At 43.4% G+C, this 26,721-nt stretch overlaps 2 protein-coding genes across 6 annotated transcripts in view; one reads left to right on the forward strand and one right to left on the reverse strand.

Moving 5' to 3' along the window:
* The window catches only part of LOC121292469 (pleckstrin homology domain-containing family G member 3), a 198,184-nt gene that overhangs the window by 137,873 nt on the left and 33,590 nt on the right, over positions 1–26,721 (forward strand). For all 5 annotated transcript variants that reach the window (XM_041214442.1, XM_041214441.1, XM_041214444.1 and 2 more), the window contains 5 exons: positions 6,016–6,116; positions 10,151–10,220; positions 12,969–13,015; positions 13,882–14,032; positions 26,338–26,469. In XM_041214442.1, the coding sequence (XP_041070376.1) occupies positions 6,016–6,116; positions 10,151–10,220; positions 12,969–13,015; positions 13,882–14,032; positions 26,338–26,469 (501 nt within the window). The remainder of the gene's footprint in view (positions 1–6,015; positions 6,117–10,150; positions 10,221–12,968; positions 13,016–13,881; positions 14,033–26,337; positions 26,470–26,721) is intronic.
* Positions 1–26,721, reverse strand: part of srp14 (signal recognition particle 14) — an 84,423-nt gene that overhangs the window by 8,524 nt on the left and 49,178 nt on the right. The gene's annotated exons all lie outside the window — the stretch shown is intronic.

Here is a 26,721-nt window from a genome sequence, read left to right on the forward strand (position 1 = left end):
AGAGACCAAAAACCTGTCCATCCCAGCCTTAAATGTATTCAACGATGGAGCATCCACAACTCTCTGGGGCAGAGAATCCCAAAGATTCACAGCACTTTGAGTGAAGTAACATCTCCTCATCTCAATCCTAAATGATTGGCCCCTTATCCTGAAACTGTGTTTAAGATTCCCTGACCAGTGGAAACAAACTCTCTGTTCGTCGCCCTGTTGTGTCATTTCCTTCTCACATAATCTCTCAATCTCTTGCACGCTCACTCTCACACTCATTACCTATCCTCACCCATATGTGACTCCAAGCCTGCTCTCTCTCAAGTTGGCCAGATGGTATAAAACATGCAGTGATACGAGAAGGACCCAGCACCACCTGAGGTGCTCAGGTGCCCACTAAAGGTGGGCAACAAATGCAGGCCTTGTGTCTGAGAATTGGGAAAAGAAATCTCCTATTGTTTGTGAGACTGCGCTGTGCGAAGAGATGCTGTTGCTGTCAGTTATATCAGTGACTGCAATTAGGTAGTAACTTATTGGAACTAATGCACCATGGGACGCTTCTGAGGGATGAGCTAAGTTCTCCATAAGTACAAGTCCATTGAAAACCCCAACCCGTGAGTCTAGATTATGGGAGACGGAAGTAAGTGGAAAAAGCTAACTGGTCTGCTTTAAGAATTTGATTCCCCACATATCAGCTGTGGGTCAGTAGTAGCTCTTTGCCTCTGAGTCAGTAGGCTGTGGGTTCAGTCCCCACTCCAGAGACTTGAGCACACAATCCAGGCTGCCACTCCAGTTCAGGACTGAGGGGATGCCGCACTGTGGGAAGTTCCAAAGAGATGACAAAGCGAGGCCCCGTCTGCCACCTCAAGTGGGTGTGAAGAATCTCATAGGAGAATAGCAGGGGAGTTCTCTTGACTAACTCATCATTATCTCATTGTTGTTTGTGGGACCTTGCTGTGCGAAAATCACCTGCTACATTTTTTACATTAAAACAATGACTGGTCCTTCAATGTGTAAAGTGCTTTGGAATGTCCTAAGGCCGTGAAAGGTAGTGTGTGAGAATTGTTTCTTTTTATTGGACTGCCTAAGTGTTGACAAGAGGGAATGTGTTAGTTGGAACTAGCATGGGCAGGCTTGCTCCATCAGTGATAAAAACAAAAAAACTGCGGATGCTGGAAATCCAAAACAAAAACAGAATTACCTGGAAAAACTCAGCAGGTCTGGCAGCATCGGCGGAGAAGAAAAGAGTTGACGTTTCGAGTCCTCATGACCCTTCGACAGAACTTGCGTTCGAGTCCAAGTTGAAATAATATTTCAACTCTTTCTTGGACTCGAACGCAAGTTCTGTCGAAGGGTCATGAGGACTCGAAACGTCAACTCTTTTCTTCTCCGCCGATGCTGCCAGACCTGCTGAGTTTTTCCAGGTAATTCTGTTTTTGTTTTGCTCCATCAGTTGATGCCTCTCTATGTAGGCCAATCACAATTGGTGTCTTTTCTCTTAGTTTAGAGCTGTTGAATGACCTTCGCAAGTCACCGGATGGACCATGAGTGCTATCCCGTATTCCATTCCATTTACCTGACACGTATGAGCTCTGTGACTGTGTTGTTTATGTTCAAACAGCTGGGTGCTGGTAATTCTGAGCTAATGACGAAAGCTGAGACACTGTTGCCCTTCACACAGGATGTTTACACTGATTAAACATTGCCGTCAGCCCTGTCCGCCCAGCCCTTTGACTCCCTTCTAATTCGTGGACCTGACAGTCTTGACTAAATGGCAGCCCTGTGAGATTCACCCCCCGCCCACCCCCCTACACACGCCTTTGTAGTGATGTTAAACCACTTTGCAGCAACAATGCTAAACCGCTTTGTTGCTACAGTAACGTGGATGAGCATTAAGATGGTTGTGCTGAGGCATTCTGTTGGTACTGAAGCCTGGACACACAATCCCAGAGGATCTGGAACCAGACTGGTTTCATACTGGAATATTCCCCTAGGCCTAGGAAAGTCCTTCGGTACCTCACATCAGTGGACACCAGCTAGCCCCTCTGTCTCCCTCAATCAGTATCTACTAATCTGCTGCTTATTCAGTTTGCAGTATTCCAGATACAGAAGGATTCTTGGCAGGGACTTGATGAGGGCCCGGTTGTACCTGTACTGTTCACTCTCATATCTCTCAATCGTGGCACCTCTGTTGCCTGAGACAGCGTGAGTCTTGAATTGAGCGAAATGTTGCAGAAAAATTTGTATGGAAGCTGGATTCACTTAATCTGAGATAAAAGCAAAAAACTGCGGATGCTGGAAATCCAAAACAAAAACAAAATTAAAAATACCTGGAAATACTCAGCAGGTCTGACAGCACCTGAGGAGAAGAATACAGTTAACGTTTCGGATCCATAAGACTCTTCAACAGAATTAAGGAAAAATAGAAGAAGGGTGAAATATAAGCTGGTTTAAGGGGGGTTGGGACAAGTAGAACTGGATAGAGGGCCAGTGATAGGTGGAGATTGCCAAAAGATGTCATAGACAAAAGGACAAAGAGGTGTTGACGGTGGTGATATTAGCTAAGAAATGTGCTAATAGCTGACATTAAGGGTAGAAAGCAGGACAAGCAAGGTACTAGTGGGGGTGGGGTGGGGGGAAGGGATCGAAATCGGCTAAAAGGTAGAGATAAAACAATGGCAGGTATCTCCGGGACATACAACGCTCCTCGGACTGCTGTTCTCGTCACATCCTGAGATCCACACTCAGTGCCATGCGCCGCCATATGAATACACTTGACCTCTCCCTCCAGCAGCACCGATGCACCCTATTTCTAAGCTGTCCGTGCCCCCAGTTTAATTTTATTAGCTCAACGCAAACTGGAGGAACAGCACTTCATCTTCCGACTAGGCACTTTACAGCCTTCCGAACTGAATATTGAGTTCAACAACTTTAGATCATGAACTCTCTCCTCCATCCCCACCCCCTTTCCGATCCCCCTTTTTTCCAATAATTTATTTAGATTTTTCTTTTCCCACCTATTTCCATTATTTTTAAATGTATTTCCATCCATTGTTTTATCTCTACCTTTTAGCCTATTTCGATCCCTTCCCCCCACCCCACCCCTACTAGGGCTATCTGTACCTTGCTTGTCCTGCTTTCTACCCTTAATGTCACCTATTAGCCCATTTCTTAGCTAATATCACCACCATCAACACCTCTTTGTCCTTTTGTCTATGACATCTTTTGGTTATCTCTGTCTATCACTGGCCCTCTATCCAGCTCTACTTGTCCCAACGCCCCTTAAACCAGCTTATATTTCACCCATCTTCTATTTTTCCTTAGTTCTGTTGAAGAGTCATACGGACTTGAAACGTTAACTGTATTCCTCTCCACAGATGCTGTCAGATCTGCTGAGTTTTTCCAGGTATTTTTATTTTTATTTTTGTTCACTTGATCTGGCTTTGGCCTGACTATATCACTCCTGCATCTGAAGTGCCGCCTTTCAAATTAGACATGAAACTGAGGCTCTGATAGTCTTTTCAGATGCGAAAGACCCTGTGGTACTATTTCCAAGATGAGCGGGGAACTTCCTCCCAGTGCCCTGGTCAATGCTTAACCTTACAACTAATATCACAAACTGATCATTTATCTCATCGCTGCTTGTGGGAACTTGCTGTGCACAAATTGGCTGCCAGGTTCCCTACATTTCAATAGTGGCTGCTCTTTAAATGAGCTTCATTGGTCGTAAAGTGTTTGGGATTACCTGAAGTTGTGAAAGTTGTTACATAAATGCAAGTTGTTGTTATAAATGCAGGCCTTTCATTTTTTATTAATGGAGAAGTGGACCATTTGAACTGTACTAGCCAAGCAGACCCTCGGACTGAAGCACATGGTGAGGACCTCCGATTGGTCGTCAGGTTGCTGTGACTACAAGGGTGAGAAATCAGAAGGTTTCTCTGGAGAGTCAGCACTCTCAGGGATAAAACACAACAAGGACTTGCGTTTAAATATAGCACCTTTTACTGTGGAAAAGATGGCCCATAGTGCAATCAAAAGGTTGGTGCTGAAGTGAGGAAGTAGACATGAAGATGGGTGACCAAAAGCTTGATTGATGGGCTTGCTTTATGGAGTGTCTTAAAGGGGAAGAGAGGGGTAGAGAGATGAACAAGTTTAGGGTGGGAGCTTGAGAGTTTTGGGCCTAGGCAGCTGAGGTGCCATTCGTAGAACATCAAATATGAGGAATGCACAAGAGGTCGGAATTGGAGGAAGATAAAGATTTCGGAAGGTTCGAAGGGTTGATGGAGGTTACGGAGATGGAATAGAGGTGAGACCACTGAAGAAACTTGAAAACAAGGCTGAGAATTTTGAATTTAGGGTGTTGCCAGACAGGGGGCCACGGCGGGTGAGTGAGCACAACGGGGGTGAGTGAACAGACTCGTAGCAAGCTAGGATGCAGGAAGCAGACTAATGGATGAGCTGAGGTTTTATTTGGAATGTAGCTGGGTGGCCAGACAGGAGCGCAATGGAATAATGGAGTTTACAGCAATGTCCCCTTTAAATTTTCATTTTTTTAAATGCACTGTACCGTTAGTATTTTTTTGCTGCAGCTGTGCCTGCACGGTAGCGAACATAGAGTAAGGTCCAGGTGGTACCTTCCAGGCTGCTGTGCAGTCACACAAACATGCAACTCATTGGTGTACAGGTTTAAAAAATACGGCTGAGGGTTTCCGCAGCCGATGAGCTGAGGCTGAGTTGAAGATGGTAATGTTATTGAGGTGGAAGTACAGGGTCTCGGAGAGGATGTGGGATCAGAAGTTCAGCTGATGGTAAAATAGGACACAGGTTTTACTTCATTGATTCTTTCACGGGATGTGAGTGTCATTGGCTAGGCCAGCATTTATTGCCCATCCCTAATTGCCCTTGGGAAGGTGGTGGTGAGCTGCCTTCTTGAACTGCTGCAGTCCATGCGGTGTAGATACACCCACAGTGATGTTAGGAAGTTCCAGGATTTTGACCCAGCGACAGTAAAGGAACGGCAATATGTTTCCAAGTCGGGGTGGTGAGTGGCTTGAAGGGGAACTTGCAGGTGGTGGTTCCCATATATCTGCTGTCCTCATCCCTCTATGTGGTAGAGGTCGTGGGTTTGGAAGGTGCTGTTGAAGGAGCCTTTGTGAGTTACTGCAGTGCATCTTGTAGATGGTACACACTGTGGCAGGTGTGCACTGGTGGTGGAGGGAGTGAATGTTTAAGGAAGGGGTGCCAGTCAAGCGGGCTGCTTAGATGGTGTTGAGCTTCTTGAGTGTTGTTGGAGCTGCACTCATGCAGGCAAGTGGAAAGTATTTCATCACTCTCCTGACTTGTGCCTTGTAGATGGTGGACAGGCTTTGGGGAATCAGGAAGTGAGTTACTTGCAGCAGAATTCCCAGCCTTTGACCTGCTCTTGTAGCCATAGTATTTGTATGGCAAGTCTTGTTCAGTTTCTGGTCAACGGTAACCACTAGGATGTTGATAGTGGGGAATTCAGCGATGGTGATGTCAAGTGGAGGTAATTAGATTTTTCTTGTGGGAGGTGATCATCGCACTTCTGTGGTGTGAATGTTACTTGCCACTTCTCAGCTCAAGCCTGAATGTTGTCCAGGTCTTGCAGCATTTGGACCATGACTGCTTCAGTATCTGAGGAGTCGCAAATGGTGCTGAACTTTGTGCAATCATCAGTGAACATCCCCAGTTCTGAACTTATGATGGAAGGAAGGTCATTGATGAAGCAGCTGAAGATGGTTGGGCCAAGGACACTACCCTTGGAACTCCTGCAACAATGTCCTCGGATTGAGATCACAAAGTTGTTACAGCACAGAAGGAGGCCTAACCGACCTCCAACAACCACATCCTTCAGTTGTACAGTTCAGCCTCAGACAGTGGTCAGTCAAGAGAATAGGATGTAGCTGGCCACTAGGGTATGGGGACAGAAGGCAATATTGAATTTGCAGCATTTGGTTCAAAGTTGGTGCACCTAACCCCTGTATCTTTCTCTTTTTCCATTGCCAGGACTACCTTGGTTGTATCATTGATGCTTTGGATCTGCCTATCCGACCTGAGCATGTCTCTGCTCTCTTTGGAAACATTGAGGACATCTATGAGTTTAACAGGTACAGGGGGCTGGTTTCATTTTGTGTTTGTTGTTTATACTCTTGTGCACTTTGCTGGTCGTTTTTTTATATTCCTAGATTTTTTTCCCCCTGCCTCTTCTCACTCCTTCGATCACTTATTGGGTCAATTAACTCTTAGCTTGCTATTTCTCTCTGTCATTTAAGATTTAACGGAGCTGTTTAATGGTATGAGGGGATTTTGATAGAGCGATTGGGGAAAAACTGTTTCCACTGGTGTGACGTTCATTAACCAAGCGAGACAGATTTAAGATAATTGACAAAGGAAGATGAGGGTTTTTATCTGGAATGCACTGCTTGAAGCAATGGTGGAAACGCATTCAATAATGACTTTCGAAAGGGAATTGGATAAGTACTTGAAGGGAAAAGAGTTGCAGAGCTATGGGTAAACAGCCGGGAGTGGGACTAATTGGGTAGCTAGGGCCAACGCAGACCTGATGGTTTGAATAGCCTCCTGTGTGATATGATTCTTTAATCTGTTATTGGTGATATTGGGTTGTGGAATGAATTTTGGCCAGAACCGCAGGAGAACTTGTGCTACAGGACCTTGATTGTCCATGAAACTGCTGGGGCTCTCAATTTAATGTTTCCTTTGAAGGGCCGCACTCCACACTGAGGTGCTGCAGTGAGGTGCCAGCCCACCCAGATCACATACTTCTGTCTCTGGAGTGTTTCTGTTTCAGAAGTGAGAGAGCGCTTAGCCAAGGTTGGATGAGAAGTCAAGCACCATAAGGTTGTTGTAATCTGGAATTCACTACCCGAAAGGGTCGTGTAAACAGATTCAGCAGTGACTTTTGCAAGGGAATTGTATAAATAATTAAAAAGAGTTAATGGGAAAAGATCATGGGAGTTGGACTAGTTAATAGTTCTTTGAAAGAGCCAGTACAGACATGATGGGCTAAATGGCATTCTGTGCTATAAGACTCTATTGATTCCCATACTTTCTCAGGTAAGCATGCAGTGTGCCCAGCCTCTCAAAGCTGGGCCTCGTTCCAGCATTCAGCATGGGGTCTAGACTCCTATCTGTGAATACAATATGCAATGTTTTTATTTTATCTGAGAAGCTGAACTTCACAAGGTTGGCATTATTCTGTATGTGAAATTACTGCCTTTTCCTCCTTCTGATTCCTGTTATCTCCATCATATTGTTTTATGCTTTGCTTTCTGTGAAGCCTGATCACTAGGCCGGACTCACGAACTGGCCAACGCCAATCTAACAGTAGACTTTGAGAAACAAACACAGCCAGAAGAGGTTCTTGTCTTTTGACTGTTATGCATATTTTAGCTGAGGTTCTGTGTTTGTAGCTGCGTCAGCTGCTGCCTGATTCTCCCTGCTTTGCAGATAAGCACATTTACATGTCCTGCCAGAGTTTATATATAATCAATAGAAGCAGGCTTCTTCAGATTTGTGTCACCATGACATTGTAACCTGCAAAGAATTGTGATCAAGTGCTTATATCGAGTACCCTGATGGGTCAGTATTAGATCTTGAGACACTGGGTGCATCAGTGTTAGATGGGTTGCCAACTGTGATTAAATGTATTCCTGGAGGTTTCATCACATGACTTGCCCCCAGACTCTAGCCATTAGTTGGCCGATGCATCCATCCTTGTGTCGCACAGCCTTCTTACACAAATTGGAAAGTAAAAAGACTCGTTGCCTAATTGGATGATGCTTGACTGTCAGCCAAACAGCCTTTTTCTTAATATTTTAAAATTTTTATGTCTAGAAAAGAGAAATGTTCAAAGCAAATGACAAAAAAACCCCACAATCTTTTTTAATGCCCCAATGATTTTTCTCTAGGGTTGTACACAAAAGTGTGCTGGAGATTGATCTTCGATTCCTGGAGGGTTGACAACCCTAACGGGTGAAGGTTAGACCCTGAGACACTGGGTGGATCAGTGTTAGATCCTGTAGCACCAGCCAGACTGATTACATTCATCCCCACTCAATTCCACGCTGTTCCCCCCACCACCGGCACCACCCTCCCCCCACCCCCCAATCACTCCCAACACCCTCTTCACCTCATCACTGTACTAAGCTAAAGAGGGAGAGAAGTGTTTACATGAGCCTTGTGGTAGTGGCAAGGGCACATTTCACGATCAGTAATTCTACAATGCTCTTGGCAGCTTGCGACTAATTGTAATCTTTTGATATCTGCAGTCTTTAAGTCTCTTAGTCTCACTGCTATATATTAATTTTTGCTTTCTGATAGGACTTTATCCCCTTCTCGAGGTGAGTTGTGTACATGATCCTGGATTTTTTCTCATCTCGTTTTTCCCTCTCCGTCCCACAGTGCTGTGCATCTGCATGTGTGGCTCAATCCGCCTGCAGTTGCATGTGACCATGTGTGTGCATGTGTTTCTCTCTCTCTCTGTCGGTCTCTCTCTCTCTGTCTCTCTCATTCATTCTATGCATGCTGAATGGAGCATTGAGTCTCAGCACTTGCCCGTCTCTCACATCTGATCACCTCCCTCATTTCCTTGGTTCCCTCCAGTTGTGTGCTGAAGCAAGTGAAAGACTAAAAAGCCAATGTCAATGGTGGGCTGGATTCTCTGGCTTTCCAGATTTGTTTGGATAGGGATGTGACAAACAGAGTTGGAATTGCCTGCAGGAGTGATCGGCTAGTGGTGGGGGCTTTGGAACCAGTGGCTGATTGGTGTTTATGCTCACCAAGTCTCAAAGTTCAAATTCTCACATTCATGTTTAAATCCCTTCATGGCCTCACTGCTTCATCTCTCTGTAACCTCCTCCAGCCCTACAACCCCTGAGAACTCCATGTTCTTCTGATCCTGGTCCTCACACTAACATTGGTGGCTGTCTCTTCAGCTGTGGGGTTGAAATTAGCCAAGACACAGTAATGGTTTGGTGAAGACGTGTTGACGTGTCATTGCCTGTTCTTCATTTTCCCCCTCCATCTCTCTCTCTCTCTCTTTCTCTTCCCTTCTCCACTGAAATGAATGGTGATAATGCGGTGTTACACAGCAGAATGGACAGTTACTGTGTGTTGTCAAACACCAGAGTAGAAAGGGGTAGATTTTGACACTGTGAGATAATGTAAATAGGGTGATAGTGACATCAATGGAAGTAAAATTGTGGTGAGTAGTAAATCTGGCTGCTGAGTCACTTTCACCTGTTTTACACATTCGCAGCAAGGTCAAAATCCCTGATGTTCTCGGCTGGAATGGATGCAAATAGCTTGGTATGCAAGCTGTAAATGTATTCATGTAGATTATCATATCATTTACACATTTCCTTTCCAGGCAAATATATGCAAACTCATCAGTTGGATTTAGCCTCAACATGGTCATTTGTATTAATGTTCTATTACATAATATTTATCTTCTTTCTCTCCCTTTGTCCTTTCCCCTGTTTCCCATCCTTTCTTCCCCATCTCCTCCTTGCTTCGTCTGCCTCTCTTGTTTTCTAACTACTTTCTTTCTCTCTCCCCACCTCCTGCTGGCCTTAATGTGTCTCACCGCCTCTGTCTGCTTTCTTACTCTTGCCCGTCTCTCTCTCCCTTTCTCCTGTATCGTCCTCTTCCCTTCTCTTGCTTTTCCTTTGACTGTCACACTATTTCCATCTTGCTATTTTGTTTCCTCCACTCTAATTTCCTTCTGCTTTTCTCTCTCTCCTTTCCTTGCTCCCTGCCACTGCATCCTTCCCTTGCTCCCTCATCTTTCCATCTCTTTCTTGCCTCGCTTCCCCCAACTTTGCTGACGCTCTTCCCTAACACTTTCTTCTTCATTACCACTGTCTCTCCCTTTTCCCTCCCTCTCTTCCTCCTGTATGTCTGTCTGTCTCTCTCTCTCTCTCTCTCTCTCTCTCCCCCCCCTCTCTCCCCCCTCTTTCTCCTGACTCTCTTCCTCTTCCATCCCTCTCCCTCTCCCCTCTCTCTGCCACTTCCCCCGCCCATCTGTCTCCCCTGCTCTCTGCCACTTCCCCCGCCCATCTGTCTCCCGTCTCTCTCTCTCCCTCTCCCATGTCCTCCTTTTCTCCACCCGCTGTCTTCACAGTGACCTGCTGCAAGACCTTGATCGCTGTCACCATGACCCTGTTGCTATAGCTAGATGCTTTGTGGACAAGGTGGGTCATGTTTTAACACATTTTATGAATCCTAACCACTTTCCACTCGAGGCAGTGATGTAATCCCAAGGCAGGTGAGTGTGGTGACCCTACCTGCTGGTTTATCTGGCTTGAAAGTTTGTGTGTGCAGTTTTGCTTGATATTGTTGTCACACACTGAGCATGTCCCAGTGAAAGCAGACAGTGGATAGGTGTATGCAGTGGGGCTAATGGGCTCCTCCACTTCTGTTCCGGGCTGGCTTGGGGAGAGCATCTACCTGAAGAGACTGGTACCATGAGGGATGCACACATCCTGGTACAGACTGTTGTTCTCTTGGATTCTTTGCTTTCTTGGTGGTCCACCTAGGGAGGAAGTTTCTCCTGAATGTGCAGAGCTGATTGGCTGGTGCTTGAAATCTACTGCAATGTACAACTGACCACAGAATAGAAACAGAAAATGTTGGAAAATACGCAGCAGGTCAGTCAACTTATGTGGAGAGAGAAAGACTTAATGTTTCCAGCTGATAACGTTTTATCAGAGCTGGAAGAAGTTAGAGCTTTAACAGTTTTTAAACAAATGTGGAGGCAGGTAAAAGGGGAGGAAAGGACAGAAGGGAAGGTCTCTGCTGGGTTGGAGGGCAGGAGAGATTCAATGACAGAAAGAGATGATGGTGCAAGGCCGAAGTGGGGAAACAATAGCTGGGTTTTGATGAGATGCAAATGGCAACAAAACAACCCTTTCCAGTCCCTGTTATTTATCAAAGATGGGAGCAGTGGTTATAATCTAATGTTGTCGAATTTGATGTTGAATCTGGAAGGTTGTAAAGTGCCTAATCAAAAGATGAGGTCTTGTTCACAGGTGGCTATGGAGATTGGAAGGTTCATAATTCAGGTCAAGGATCTGTACTAAATGCCACCAGGCCTGACTCATACATCTCTGTCCCTCCCCAGTTCCTCACTCTTGACCGCCCTGGGCGGGATAGTGAAGAATAGACAGTTAAAAGTATCAGACCTGTACAGGTGGGAAGCTGGCTGAGAGATAAACTAGTCCATACCACAGATTAGCATCTTTGCAACATCAAACTACAACTTGCTTTTATAAATCACCTTTAAAATAATATTATTAATTCACAATAACAAAAATTAAAACTGTGAGGGAGTTGGAGAAACTCCCAAGGCAGCTACAGCACAGGATTCAGAGTAACTCTCCCTCTACACTGACCCACTAAGCACTCCCAGGGCAGTACAGCATGAGATTAAGTACAGAGTAAAGCTCCCTCTACACTGTCCCATCAAACACTCCCAAGACAGGGATACAGAGTAAAGTTCCTTCTACGCTGTCTCCGTCAAACATGTCCCAGGACAGATGCAGCACGGGGGTTATATGCAGAGTAAAAATCCCTCTGCTCTGGCTCATCAAACGCTCTCAGGGTAGATACAGCATCACCATCAGAAATGTCAACAAACTTGAAGATAGATGTTGTGCTCCCAGCACATTTTTTGCTCAACTTGATGAGCATAATAATTGAAAATGTAACTGGGTTCTTTCAATATGCACTGTTGTACACTGTTTGAAAACAACAGGGTGATCATCAGATCCCATGGTAACTCAGTTGGTGTAGTCGCATAGTGTGTCACTTTATTTCTTGACCCTAATGTATGATGTATAAATCGATAACCAAATCCCTAGCAAGTCAATGGGTAAATACATCACTCATTGCATTATGAGCCTCACATCAATTGAGTTGACATAGATTTATTTGATTGCTCTGGTCTGTGCTGGTACTTGGAAAGATCTAGAAGGAGCAAAGCAGGAAGAGCAAGCAATTATGCATTAGCCATCGTGTCGTAACCAAATTAGACAGGAGGAAGAACAAGTAGAATCATAAATATTTAGGAACATAGAAATTGCAAAAAGACCAAAGTCCATCAAGTTCACTTTCTGCCATCCTGAAAATCGCCTGATATAATGATAATGGAGTTGTTGACTAATCATATCGATCAATCCCTATTAATTCATTTTGATTTAGTGTTGTTAAAGTTCCTTTTAAATTTTATCTTTTATCCTTGCAATATCCCTTTAGGGGGCTGCCTTTTATTTTACCCCTGATCTTGTTTATTTGGTTTGACTAGAAAGAGTTACAGCAGACCCAGACATAAAATGAGGAAAATCCCAGCGGGAGAAAGCTTTAGGAAACGTAGGACCAAAGTCACTAGTTCGTCTCATGCCTGCTACCCTTACCACCTGGTGTTTTTTCCCTTATTGGCCTTGCATTTTCATTCTGTTTTTTCTCTTTTTCCTCTCATGAGAGGCTACGTGGTTTGTGGGGTGAGTGGTGGTGGGGAAAAGCGTTTAGATACAGACGTCACGGAATGGGCAGGCTTGATGAAGCAGCTGATCTTTTCCTGCCAGTGAATTTTGTGTTTGTAAATTCCCATGTCACAAATTAATCATGCATTGAATCCCAAAATGTTATTTCCTGAAAGAATTCTGTCTAATGGTCCTCAGTTAGCCTGAGGAGCTCTTAAACGAAGAACAAGGCATGTTTGGTTGTCGGATAACAGTAGGGTTGGTGTCGACTGTGGTGGCCCTCATGGTTGAGCAGCTGGTGGCCATTCATTCACTAATATAGAAAGCAAGCCGGCTCCCACCTTGACCGCAACTTTAATATAAATTAGGTAAGTAGGGATGTCAGGAGCGGTCACCTGTTGAGATTCTGTACAGTTCACTCACCAGTCAGGTCACAGATGTTTCTGTTCTCTCTTGCAGAGTCAGGATTTTGATATCTACACTCAGTACTGCACCAACTACCCCAAGTAAGTAATCTTCTGTTCAAATTATCACATCTGTTTGCCATTTTAACAATGTACATACTGGGGTTAAGTGCAAAAGAGGGTTGTTCATCAGTGACAAAAACAGAATTACCTGGAAAAACTCAGCAGGTCTGGCAGCATTGGCGGAGAAGAAAAGAGTTGACGTTTCGAGTCCTCATGACCCTTCGACAGTTCATCAGTGGCTTTCTTATTCTGTACACAAAGGCAAGCCACACTCACCAGTAATGGTGTCCAGAATGGCTCATACCTAGTATGGCCACAGAATAATTGGCCCAACAAGCCTATGCTAGTGTTGATGTCCATGTAAAGCTGCCTTTGAATGTCAGCCTTGCTCATTGGCAGCACCTTTGTCTCTGCATCAGAAGTCTCACTCCAGATTTGTCAGAGAAGCTGGGATTGTTCTCCTTCGAGCAGAGAGGGTTAAGGGGAGATTTAATAGGGGTATTCAAAATTGTGGGGATCAAATAGGGAGAAATTGTTTCCATTGGCAAGAGGGTCAGTAAACAGAGGACACAACTAATTGGCAAAAACAGAGGCAAGATCAGGATAATTTTTTTAAACATATCGAGTAATGATCTGGGCTGTGCTGCCTGAAAGGGTAGTAAAAGGAAATTCACTAGTAACTTTTAAAAGGGATTCGTTTAAATACTTACAAATAGGCATGATGGGCTGAATGGCCCCCTCCTTGGTTGTATGATTCACAATGCGCTCCATTAGATTTCAGCTTCCCGTTTCACTAGTCTATCTGTGCCCTACTGAAGTCTGCTGCTGTCCTCTTCACTATTCACTCCCATTTCCTTCTCCCTCAATTGAAGCGTCTCTTCCTCTCTCCCTTTTAAATCCCACAGCTCTGTGGCGGCACTGACCGAATGCATGAGGAACAAGATCCTTGCCAAATTCTTCAGGGAGCGCCAGTCAACTCTGAAGCGCTACCTCCCACTGGGTTCCTACCTGCTGAAACCCGTTCAGAGGATCCTCAAGTACCATCTCCTGCTGCAGGTAAGACAGCTGTGCCCAGGTGAACACAGAGCAAGGGGTCAAACCCCTTTATGTCAGTTATATCGGGCTATTCCCAGGAGAGCAATCCTGGAACTCCGCATACGCTCTTGTGAAGGCATCACTAGCCTTTGTCTCTGCATTTGTGTGGAATATTTTAAATTAATATTGGAAAAATACAATAGTTAAATTTATTCTCTTTCCTCAAGCCGTGGCTTAGTGGTAGCTCTCTCATCTCTGGGTCAGAAGGTCGTGGTTTTGAGCCCTGCTCCAGAGATTTGAAAATGTGATTCAGACTGACAGTCCCAATTGCAGTACTGGGGGACGGCTGCAATATTGGAGATGCCGTCTGTCAGATAAGATGTTAAATTGTGGTTCCTCTGCCCTCTGGCCTGGGTGTAAAAGTCTTCTGTTTTTGAAGGAGAGTAGGTTCCCCAGTGTCCTGGTCAGTATTTCTCCCTCAACTAACGTGACTAGAAGAGATTATCTCAAATTGGCTGTGGCATTCCCTGCATTATAATAGCGACTATGTTTCTAAAAAGCATTCATTGGCTGTAAAGTGATTTGGGTTGTGCTGAGGTCATGAAAGGCGGGATAGAAATGCAGATTCATTCTTTCTCCCAAAAGCATGGTTTCCTTACTGAGTGTCTGAGTGTCAGAGATATCTCATTCCAGGTGTCTATTCGTCATGTGTAGAGAATATTTAACCACGTGGGGCTTACACAGGATCCCACTCTCCTCCTCCTCCTCACTAGATGTTCCATCAGGAGCCACCAGATAGCAATCCGAATCAGGAACATTTTCCATCCTTTTCCCTCTTTCCCCCCCACCTTGCACTCAGAGGTGCCAGTGCTAATTTCAGCATCCTGTTTGAAACTGGCTTGGTCTGCATAAGGCAACAGGAATGCAGTGGTTCAGCCAATTCAGTTAAACACCCATCCACCCACCAACTTTGAGAATTTGAATTTGGTTCAATAAAAACAACCTTAAAAAAAAACTGGTCTTTATAGAAGCTGTTTGATTATCCTAAAAACCCAACTGGATCACTAACATCATTTAGGAAAAGAAATCTGCCATCCTTACTGGGTCTGGCCTGTCAGTGCTTTTTTAATCTTTCATTGTGAGCTAGGCCAACATTTATTGTCCATATACTAATTTCCCTTTAAAAAGTGGTGGTGAGCCACCGACTTAAACCGCTGTAGTCCATGTGGTGTAGGTACACCCACAATGCTGTTAGGAAGGGAGTTTCAGTGTTTTGATCCAGTGACAGTGAAGGAACGGTGATATATTTCCAAGTCAGGATGGTATGTGGCTTGGAAGGGAACTTGCAGGTGGTTATGTTCCCATGTGTCTGCTACCCTCCTCTTTCTAGGTGGTAGAGGTCGTGGGTTTGGAAGGTGCTGTCAAAGGAGGCTTAGCGAGTTGTTGCAGTGCTTCTTGTAAATGGTACACACTGCTGCCAGTGTGCGTTGATGGTGGAGGGAGTGAATGCTTAAGTTGGTGGATGGGGTGCCAATCAAGTGGGTTGCTTTCCCTCAATGGTGTCAAGCTTCTTGAGTATTGTTGGAGCTGCACTCATCCAGGGAAGTGGGGAATATTCCATTATACTCCTAACTTGTGCCTTGTAGATGGTGGACAAGCTTTGGGGAGTCAGGAAGTGAATTACTCGTTGCAGGATTCCTCTGACCTGCTCTTGTAGCCACAGTATTTATATGGCTAGTCCAACTCAGTTTCTGGTCAATGGTTACTCCCAGGATGTTGATAGTGGAGGTTTGGCAAATGTACTGCTGGTGAACATTACGTGTGTTATGACCAATGTGGTTGGTACAGCTGAGTTATTAAAAAATCCCAGAGGGAAACTTTAAACAACTGTCATAACCTATAAGTTTAAGTGTTATGCTTGAGATGCAACTCCAAATTCAGGAATCAGACCAACAGTTCTCAAGATTTTACATTAAACTAAATGAAACATTGTATTAATTTACGTAGGTTAAAATATATAGACACATGGCTACAAATTAGTACTATCATAACTTTTAACAAATTCCCAAGCTAATCTCCATTTAGGCAACAGCAACCCATAGACTTAACCAGACACCAGGCAAAGCATTTTCACCTTACAAAGTCAAAATGAGGTTATTTTCACTTTGGTTCCTGAACAGACAGTGGTAGGCTCAAAGCTGCTTTGATGTTATATTGCTTCTGCCCTGCACACACAAAGAACTGCTGAAGTTATACCCAGCACTGCTCATTGAATGTAAATTCTCGTTGTCTCATCAGCCTCTTCGAACTCCACCTTTTAACAATAAAATCCCTTTCATAGTTCCAATTTTATTAGGAATATAAACATATCGCTTGGTATCTGCTAGCTAGGTGGTAGTTTTCACCCCATTTCTTGAATGCTCTTTTCAAAAAATGCAAATACACTCTATCTCTCTTACATATCAAAACTAGTACAAATCAAAGCACCCAGACTAGCTGGCTTTAATCCAGTTAAGATACACACACAAACTGAACCTCTATTTTAAAAGAAAAATATTTTCCAATAATATTATATACATTAATAGCTTTATGACATCCCCCAACTTATCAACAAATGAACTGTTATAATTCTAAAAGATGGCTTCATTTTAATAATCCATCTCACATTATCTCCTATACTTATTACACTATTACATTACCAGATGCATGCATTAACATAAAAATGTATATACACAAGCCCTTGGTATCAACCGAAATCACTCCATTTCACTGTCTAGGTTTTTAAAAAAATGTCCCATTTTTCTATAGGCTTCAAACTCTTGATAACGCATCTGTGAACAGATTTTCTCTTCCAGCTATATGTATAATACATAGATTAAATGGTTATAATAATAGACTGCATCTGAAAAGCCTTGCACTTTTGTCTCGAAATTTGTGCAAAACTCAAAGGATTATGGTCTGTATAAACAATCGTTTCTGATTAATTGTTTGCAACATAAATTTCAAAATGCTGCAATGCTAACACCAAACCCAAGGTCTCTTTTTCGATTGTTGAATATCTTCTCTGTCGTACATTCAGCTTCCATAAAAAATACCCTATTGGTTTTTCAATTCCAGTGCCGCCATCTTGTAAGAGTATAGCCCCACTACCTATATCGCTTGCGTCAATGGCCAATTTGAATTACTTGCATAATGGGGTACTGCCAACACTGGTATCATAGTTAATACAGTTTTCAAACTATCGAATGCCTTCTGACACTCCAGTGTCCATTGAAACTTCTTGTTCTTTTTCAATTGTTCAGTCAGTGGACCAACCACGTGGCTAAAATTTGGTACAAACTTCTGATAAAACCCACTCATGCCCAGAAATCTCAAAACTTCTCGTTTTGTTGTAGGCACTGGGAAATCCACCATAGCCTTGACTTTGGCATCTCTTGGAGCCACCTTACCATGTCCAATGGTATGGCCTAGATACGTAACTTGCGCTTTTGCAAATTCACTTTTAGCCAAGTTCATCACCAAATTAGCTTTTTGTAATCAAGTAAATAATTCTTCTAGATGCTGTAAATGCTCCTCCCATGTCTGACTGAAAATGATTAAATCATCAATATAAACAGCACAATTGCTTAGACCTGCAATTACTTTGTTTGTCAATCTTTGAAATGTTGCAGATGCATTCTTCATACCAAATGGCATGACTTGAAACAGATATAGTCCACTTGGCATTACAAAACCTAATATCTCCTTTGCTTTCTCCGACAACTGTACCTGCCAATATCCTTTTAGCAAGTCAATCTTTGTGATAAATTCCGATTGTCCCACTTTCCCAATGCAATCATCCAACCGTGGTGTAGGATAGGAATCTGCTTTTGTCACTGCATTCACCTTTCAATAGTCCACACACAGTCTTTGTGTTCCATCCAGTTTTGGTACTAGTACAACAGGCAAACTCCAGTTACTGCAACTAAACTCAATGATATCATTTTGAAGCATGAAATCAATTTCTTTTTGTACTTGTGATAACTTTGCCGGATTTAATCCAAAAGGTTGTTGCCTTATTGAAGGTGATATTCCCATTCATACGTCATGTAAAACTCAATGTGTCCCAACTTATTTCCACAAATAAGTTTGTGTGACTGCAATAGCTTTTCCAAATCAATTTGACACTTGCAGAGGAAAATCAATTTCCGAGTCCTGCACTTCTATCTCTTTCTCATCATCCCCCATCACTAACAACTCCTTTTGTTCCTCTTCCCATTAAAGTATTTTTAAGCATATTTACATGACACACCCTCTGCTTCTTTCTTCTACCTGGAGTATTTATTAAATAATTTACTTTACTCAATTTCGTTTCAATCCTGTAAGGCCCACTAAATCTTGCGTTTAATGAATTACCCAGTACTGCTAACAAAACTAGTACTTTCTCTTCAGGAACATAACTGTGAATTTTAGCTTTCTTATCTGCTTTCACTTTCATCACTTGCTGTGATATCTTTAAATGTTCCCTAGCCAGCTCACATGCTCGGTTCAATCTTTTCCCTGAAATTTAATATGTAATCCAGGAGAATAATTTCTGAATTTTGACCCACCAATTTCTCATGAATCAATTTTGGTGGTCCCCTTACCTCATGACCATAAACTAGTTCAAAAGGGCTAAAACCAGTCGATGCATTAGGAGCGTCTTTAATAGCAAATAGCAAGAATGGAATTACCCACCCCAATCCTGCGCATAATCAAGGCAGTATGCTCTTATCATAGTTTTAAAAGTTTGATGGCATCCTTCCAAAGCCCCATGTGATTCAGGATGGTAAGCTGCTGACTTAAACTGTTTTATCCCCAAACTGGTCATTACTTCCTTAAACAGATGTGACATGAAAATTGACCCCTGATCTGATTATATTTCTTTATCATGTGAAAAGTTTAATTAACTCTGCCACAATCTTCTTAGTTGTAATATTTTTTAAAAGGTATTGCTTCAGGAAACCTGGCAGACACATCCATTATTGTCAATAAATACTGCTTTCCACTTTTAGTCTTAGGGAGGGGTCCTACACAATCAATCATGACCCAGGTAAAAGATTCTTCAAATGCTGGCATTGGGATCAAAGGCGTTGGCTTAATCACTACTTGTGGTTTTCCTGTTACTTGACATGTATAACAGGTTCTACAGAATTTGACTATATCCCTGTGCAATCCTGGCCAAAAAAAAACCTCTATATCTTTTCCTGTGTTTTCCTAATTCCTAAATGTCCCCCCCATTGGAATTTCATGAGCAATCCTCAGAATCTCATTTCTATACCCAAATGGGATAACAATCTGATGCACCTCGCTCTAGCTTTCATTTGCTGAGACATGATCCGACCTCCATTTTCTCATCAAAGTATCCCCTCGAAGATAATAACATGCTGGATTACATTTTGCTTCCATTTCTGAATAAGCTTTCTGATATAACTGTTTTAATTGCAAATCATTTTTCTGTAACTCCACTAACCTCTTTGAGTTAAACACTTCAACTGAACTGTCCTGCATTCCTTCATCCTGAACAATGTTATCAAATACAGTGCCAGCTAATTGGATTTTGACACCTTCTTGCTACCCTTGAACTGCTTGCTTATCTTGTTCGTCTTGTTCTTCTGGATGAGCCTTTGATCTTGTTATAACCCAATCAGGAAACAATCCAGGGTGTTCCTTCTGTAACACCTCTGTTAAAAACACTTCTACAGGCTGCTTAACTACCATACGTAACACCCATATTTGTGATCCAGCTATATCATTACCCAGAATAAATTGAATCCCTTTCAATGGGCAATTTTTCCACCACTCCACCTGTCTTCCACAACGGAATAGGTTTAGTATCTCCATGAGCCCCACTTATTATTACCTTCTCCTGCAATACTCCCTTTGAACAACAAATATCACTATCCCACAACATTAAGGACTGATCAGCCCCTGTGTCTCTTTAAAATTTTAACATCTTTACCTACTCCACCCTGTACACATGGAAAGGCCTCCCCTTCACACACACAATCTTTAAATATTTCTGCACCCAGCTCCTCAGAATTCTCTTGCGTAAACTATGAACACAATCCCACTTCTTCACCTTTCACTGATTCTCCCTGTTTCACCAGCACACAAACCCCTGGTTTCTCCTGTGCCTGAGCCTCAGAACCCACAGTATTTTTACTTCCAGAGCTTTTCTGCACCCCAACAATTCCTACAGATGTTTCCCTACAATCTCCAACGTATTGACTTCATGTGCCTCACTTTATTACAATGAAAACACCTCAATTTTCAAATGTCAGTTCTACCTTCAACACCTTCCTTTATATTCTGTGAAAAAGCTTCCTGGGAACTTCCAGCTACTCCTTCTCTTCCTTGACTACCTGCATTCCTTTCACCTTCCCACTTTTTGACCTTTGCCAATTTGAAAGTGTAAAGGGAAAAAAGTTCTATGATCTAACTCATAATCATCAGCTGTCCTAAGGCCTGCCCAGCGTGATGTCCGCCAGGTCATGCTTTGCGCTCCCTGCGTGGGCGGTGGTGGTGGTGGGGGGGGTGGGATTCCCTCAACCGGGAGTGCGCTCTTTCACGCATGCGTGCGGAAGAGCGCACTGATCTCCCTGAGGCTAAGTGCTGCCTCAGGGAGACTGCTTCGGAATTAAAACTTTTATGACAAATGTTTAAAAAATTTCCCTGACATGTCCCCTCATGTCACATGAGTTGGGACATGTTCATCACTTTTAACGAAACCTTTATTAAATATTTAAAAACCCTCATGAAACCTCATCCCGTCCGTGGATGTGGTTTCATGTGTTTTCTGAAGCCCGCCAGGGCTCCCAGCCTGCCCGCCAACCTTAAGGTTGGACGGGCAGCCCTGTCAATTAACTAAATTGGTTTCTTAATGGCCTCAATAGGCCGTTGACAGGTCGGCGGGCACACAGCTGACTCGACAGCGCCCCTGCCGACCTGAAAATGGAAATGTCGCGGGGTGACGTCAGGAGTTCTGCCCGATGTCATCCCGCGTAATTTTACGCGTCAGCTTGGGCCCCGCCCCCCATTCACCGACCAGAAGCTCCTCCCCCAGCTAAAGCATTTTCACCTTACAAATTCAAAATGAGGTTTTTTCACTTTGGTTCCTGTACATACAGGAGTAGGCTCACAGCTGCTTTGATGTTACATTGCCTCTGCCCTGCACACACAAAAAACTGCTGAAATTATACCCAGCACTGCTCATTGAATGTAAATTCTCATTGTCTCACCAGCCTCTTTGAACTCCACCTTTTAACAATAAAATCCCTTTCATAGTACCAATGTTATTTTAATATAAACATATCGCTTGGTATCAGCTAGCTAGGTGGTTTTCACCCCATTTCTTGAATGCTCTATTTAAAAAATGCAAATGCACACTATCTCTCTTACATATCAAAATTAGTACACATCAAAGCACCCAGAGTAGCTGTCTTTAATCCAATTAAGACACGCACACAAACTAAACCTCTATTTTAAAAGAAAAATATCTTCCAATAATATTATATATATTAATAGCTTTATGACAATGGGGAGATGGTTCAATTTTTTCTTGTTGGAGATGGTTATTTCCTAGAACTTGCATGGTGTGAATGTTACTTGCTACTTATCAGCCCAAGACTGAATTTTGTCTAGGTCTTGCTGCATGCAGACATGAACTGCTTCAGTATCTGTGGAGTCACAAATGGTACTGAACATTGTGCAATCATCAGTGAAAATCCCCACTTCTGACCATATGATGGAGGGAAGGTCATTGATGAAGCAGCTGAAGATGATTAGGCTGAGGACACTACCCTGAGAAACTCTTGCAGTGATGTCCTACGACTGAGATGATTGGCCTCCAGCAACACAACCATATTCCCTGTTGCTAGGTATGACTCCAACCAGTGGAGTACATTCCCCCTGATCCCCATTATTTTCAGTTTTGCTAGGATTCCTTGATGTTGCACTTGGCCAAATTCTGCCTTGTCATGGGTTGTCACTCTCACCTCTGGAATTCAGCTGTAATGTCCATATTTATACCTAGGCCATAATGTGGTCTGGAACTGAGCGGCCCTGGTGGAACCCAAACTGTGAGTCAGTGAGCAGGTTATTGCTGAGTAAGTGCCGCTTGATAGCACTGTTGATGACCCCTTCCATCACTTTGTTGATGATCGACAGTAGAATAACGGGCAGTAATTGACCGATTGGATTTGTCCTGCTTTTTATAGATTGGACATCACTCTGTAATTTTCCATATTATTGGGTAGATGCTAGTTTGGAACTGAGTGGCCCTCGTGGAACTCAAATTGTGAGTAGGTGAGCAGGTTGTTGCTGAGTAAGTGCCGCTTGATGGCTGTTCTGGGACAGCTTAACTTGGAAATGGCTTGTTCTGGATCATGGATCTTCCGTACTATTGCCAGGAAGTTGTCAGGGTCCATAGCCTTTGCTGTATCCAGTGCCTTCAGCCTTGTTACCATGTGAAATGAATTCAATTGGCTGAAGACTTGCATCTGTGATGCTAAAGGACCTCAGGAGGAGACTGGATGCATCATCCACTTGACACCTTTGGCTCACTATGGTTGCAATGCATCAGCCTTATCTTTGACACACTGGACTCCCCTAGGATAGGGATATTTGTGGTGTCTTCTCTCTGGTGAGTTCTTTAACCATCCACTACCATTTGTGACTGGATGTGGCAGGGCTGCAGAGCTTTGATCTAAACCATCGGTTGCGGAATTACTTAGCTCTGTCTACTTTGCATGTTAAGCAGTTTATGTAGTCCTGTGTTGTAGTTTTACCAGGTTCATTTTTGGGTATGCCTGGTGTTACTCTTGGCATGACCTCCTGCACTCTTCATTGACCCAAGGTTGGTCCCCTAGCTTGATGGTAATGGTAGAGTAAGGGATATGCCAGGCCATGAGATAGACAGCTTGTGGCTTAATGCAATTCTGCTGCTGATGGCCCACAGTACCTCAAGCATGCCCATTTTTGAAATGCCAGATCTCTTCAAAACCTATCTCATTTCACAGTCTTCACAAGGACTGTGCCATGGTCACTCCTACCAATAAGGTCATGGACAGATGCCATCTTTGACAGGTAGATTGGTGAGGACGAGGTCAATTTGGTATTTTCCTCATGTTCATTCTCTCTCCACCTGGTGCAGGCCCAGTCTGCCAGATAGATCCTTGAGGACTTAGCAGTTCAGTCAATGGTGGTGATACTGAGCCACTCTTGCTGATGGACATTGAAGTCCCTCACCCAGAACATATACTCTGCCCTTGCCACCCTCAGTACTTCTTCAAACTGGTGTTCAACATGGATTGATCAACTGAGAGAGGGTGGAAGGTGGTAACCAGGTAGGAGGTTTTCTTGCTTATGTTTGGCCTGATGCCATGAGACTTCATTGGACCTGGAGTCTATGCTGAGGACCCCAGGGTCTCTCTGTCCTGACTATATACCACTATGTTGCCACCTCTGGTGGTTCTGTCTTGTTTTTTGTGGATTGGATATAGCTGCGTAATTTTCCATATTGTTGGGTAGATGCCAGTTGTAGCTTTCCTGGACCAGCTTGACTAGGGGCATGGCTAGTTCTGGAGCATGGGTCTTCAGTACTATTGCCAGGATGTTTCCAGTGCCCATAGCCTTTGCAATATCTGGTGCCTTCAGCCTTGATATCATGTGGAGTGGAGTGAATTAAATTGGCTGAAGATTGGTGTCTGTGATGTCAGTGGGACAAGACATACCCAGGGATGTGATGAAGGAATCTAGGATATTGGCTGTAAGGTATGAATCATTGTGTATGTCTATGTCTGGCTGTTGCTTGACTATTCTTTGGGAGAGTGTTCCCAATTTTGGCAGATGTTCTTGAGGAGGACGTTTCTGATACCTAGGTTGATGCCATCTGGTTCATCCGGATTTATTCTTTCTCAACTTCTTTGTATGGTTTGATACAAATGCATGGCTTGCTCAGCCATTTCAGAGGGCAATTAAGAGTCAACCAATTTCTGGAGTCTAGAGTCACCTATATGCCAGACTGGATAAAGTCAACAGATTTCCTCACCTTACTGACTTTAGTGACTCCAGTCTCACACCAACATGGATTACTCTTAACTGCCCTCTGAAGTGGACAAAGCAAGCCACTCAGTTGTATAAAAACCTGCTGTGGTTCAAGAAGAAGGCCCACGATCACCTTCCCAGGGGCACCTAGGGATGGACAGCAAATGTTGGCTTGGGATGTTGCCAGCGATGTCAACATCCCAAGGATGAATATCAGATGATATCCATATGGTTCAGTGTTACAACCAACCAGATTGATCCAAGCTATTCCATTTGGGGCTCACTCCCTAGCGACTGCTGATACAGAGGCTGCATTTTTAAATCAGTGATGTGTTGGTGAATGAGAGATGGATATATTGGCTTTGGAAGCAGTGAAACACCAATTCACCACAAGAACCCAAAAATTAGAAGTGGGAATAGGCCATTTGGCCCCTTGAGTCTACGCCGCCATTCAATAAGATCATGGCTAATCTGATTCTGGCCTCAACTCCACTTTTCTGTCTGCCCCCCACCCCATAACCCTTGACTCCCTTGTTGATTAAAAAATCTACCCAACTCAGCCTTGAATATATTCAGTGAATAAATTCCAGAGAACCAGTTGATGAATGATAGAACTAGAGCCAATCTTTACACACTTTCATAAGCATTTATTTACAGAGGCACATGTTACAAACATGCACCTCCTCATCCAGCAATTACAGTTTGCCTGTCCTTTTTTATAGTAACATTATTGAATCCCCAGTTAATACAAACTACCTGCACACAATTTAGAACAATTTAATACAATTAACAGGATGGATGCAATATCAGGCTCAATCTTTCCACAGTACAGTTGCACAAGAATCACTTGGTAGAGAATTGTGAGTTAGCTACTGAACATTGTGGTTTTAAAAGTCAGGCAATATTCTCCTCACAGCTGCAAGTACATGATTCAGCTGTTTAAAAGTGCTGAAAGGTACAGAGATTGTAGATGTAAGCAGTTTATTTAATTCACAGTATGATCCCAGAAGTAGAAAACATCACAAATGTATAAAATTGCAATGTCTGGAATCTGATGAAAAATTAGAGGAATGTCTCTCTTGCAGACTGGTGGATCTGGCGAGTATGTGAAAGGGAGACTTAGAACAAAGCAAGTATAAGGGGATAAATTTCAGTCTGTATTTTTTCAGCCATTTGGTTGAATAGACAAAAAATAAACATGGGAGCTCTGAAGAGAAAAAGAAAGGCTAACATTTATACAGTATGATACTGGGGCTAAAGTAGATTAAATCATGAAGACAATCAGAGACCTTGATAGTGTCAGTGTAGTTCAGTTGGTAGCACTCTCATCTGCTTCAGAAGATTGTGGGTTCAATTCTGACTCCAGGACTTGTGGCTCTTGGCTGACACTACTGTGCAGTACTGAAGGAGTGCTGCTCTGCCACCTTTTGGATGAGATGTTGAACCAAGGCCCTGTCTACGCCCTCAGGTGAACTAACAGGTCCCACAATGCTATTTCGAAGAACAGCAGGTCCCCGGTGTCCTAGCCAATATTTATCCTTCAATCACAAAAAACAAATTATCTGGTCATTATCACATAACTGTTTGTGGGAGCTTGTTGTGTGCAAGTTGGGTGGGTGCTGTAACTCCTACATTACATCGGTGGCTGCATTTCAAATGTACTTCATTGGCTATAAAGCACTTTAGAACATTTTGTGGATGTGAAAGGCACTATAGAAATGCATTCATTTTTTTCTTGTGTACAGAAGATTAAGGGGTGATCCAATTGGAGTGTTAGGGATGGTTAAGGGAGTTTGATAGGTTAGATGAAGAGAAACTATTTCTTCTGGTAGAGGAATCCAGAATGAGGGAGCAAAACCTTAAAATTAGAGTTAGGGGTGAGGTCAGGAAGCACTTCTTCACACAATCTGGAACTCTCTCCCCCCCCAAAAGGCTGTGGGGCATAATTCTAGCTTTGAAGACTAAAATTAATAAAAGCTTTTTGTTGGGTAAGGGATATGGCATCAAGGGATATGATGAAAGTGCGGGCATACGGCGTTGAGATAGGGGATCAGCCATGATCATATTGAATAGCAGGACAGGCTCAAAGGGCCAGATGAACTACTGCATCTATTTTCCATGTTTCCACGGAAGCAAATGTGGGTAAATGGAGTTACAATACAGATTGGCCAAGATCTACTCAAATGGTGGAGCAGGCTCCAGTGGCTGAACGGCCTTTTCTTGTTCCTATATATCTGTATTCCTGTCCATCTTCCTCACAGGAAATAGCAAAGCACTTTGATGCCAGCCAGGAGGGTTATGAGGTGATTGAGGAAGCCATAGACACCATGACGGGTGTGGCCTGGTACATAAATGACATGAAGAGGAAACATGAGCATGCTATACGGCTACAGGTATGAAACATCTCTGCTACGGGCTTCCCTGCACAGAATCCCCCACTCACATACAAAGTTTCAGATATCTCTCAGACTGTCACTCATAACCAGTCCACTCCCCATCCCCCTGTGTTACTGATTGTGGGCCAGTGAAGGAGATGGTTTGCAGACCTGTCTCCATTAAGAAGGCCACCACCCACCATATTTTCATTCTGAGGAGGTATTGTGGGGTGAGGGGAAATGGAGTTGTGCCTACTGCCTCCGAAGGCA

This window comes from Carcharodon carcharias, chromosome 20 (assembly GCF_017639515.1).
Source record: "Carcharodon carcharias isolate sCarCar2 chromosome 20, sCarCar2.pri, whole genome shotgun sequence".
Taxonomy (NCBI): domain Eukaryota; kingdom Metazoa; phylum Chordata; class Chondrichthyes; order Lamniformes; family Lamnidae; genus Carcharodon; species Carcharodon carcharias.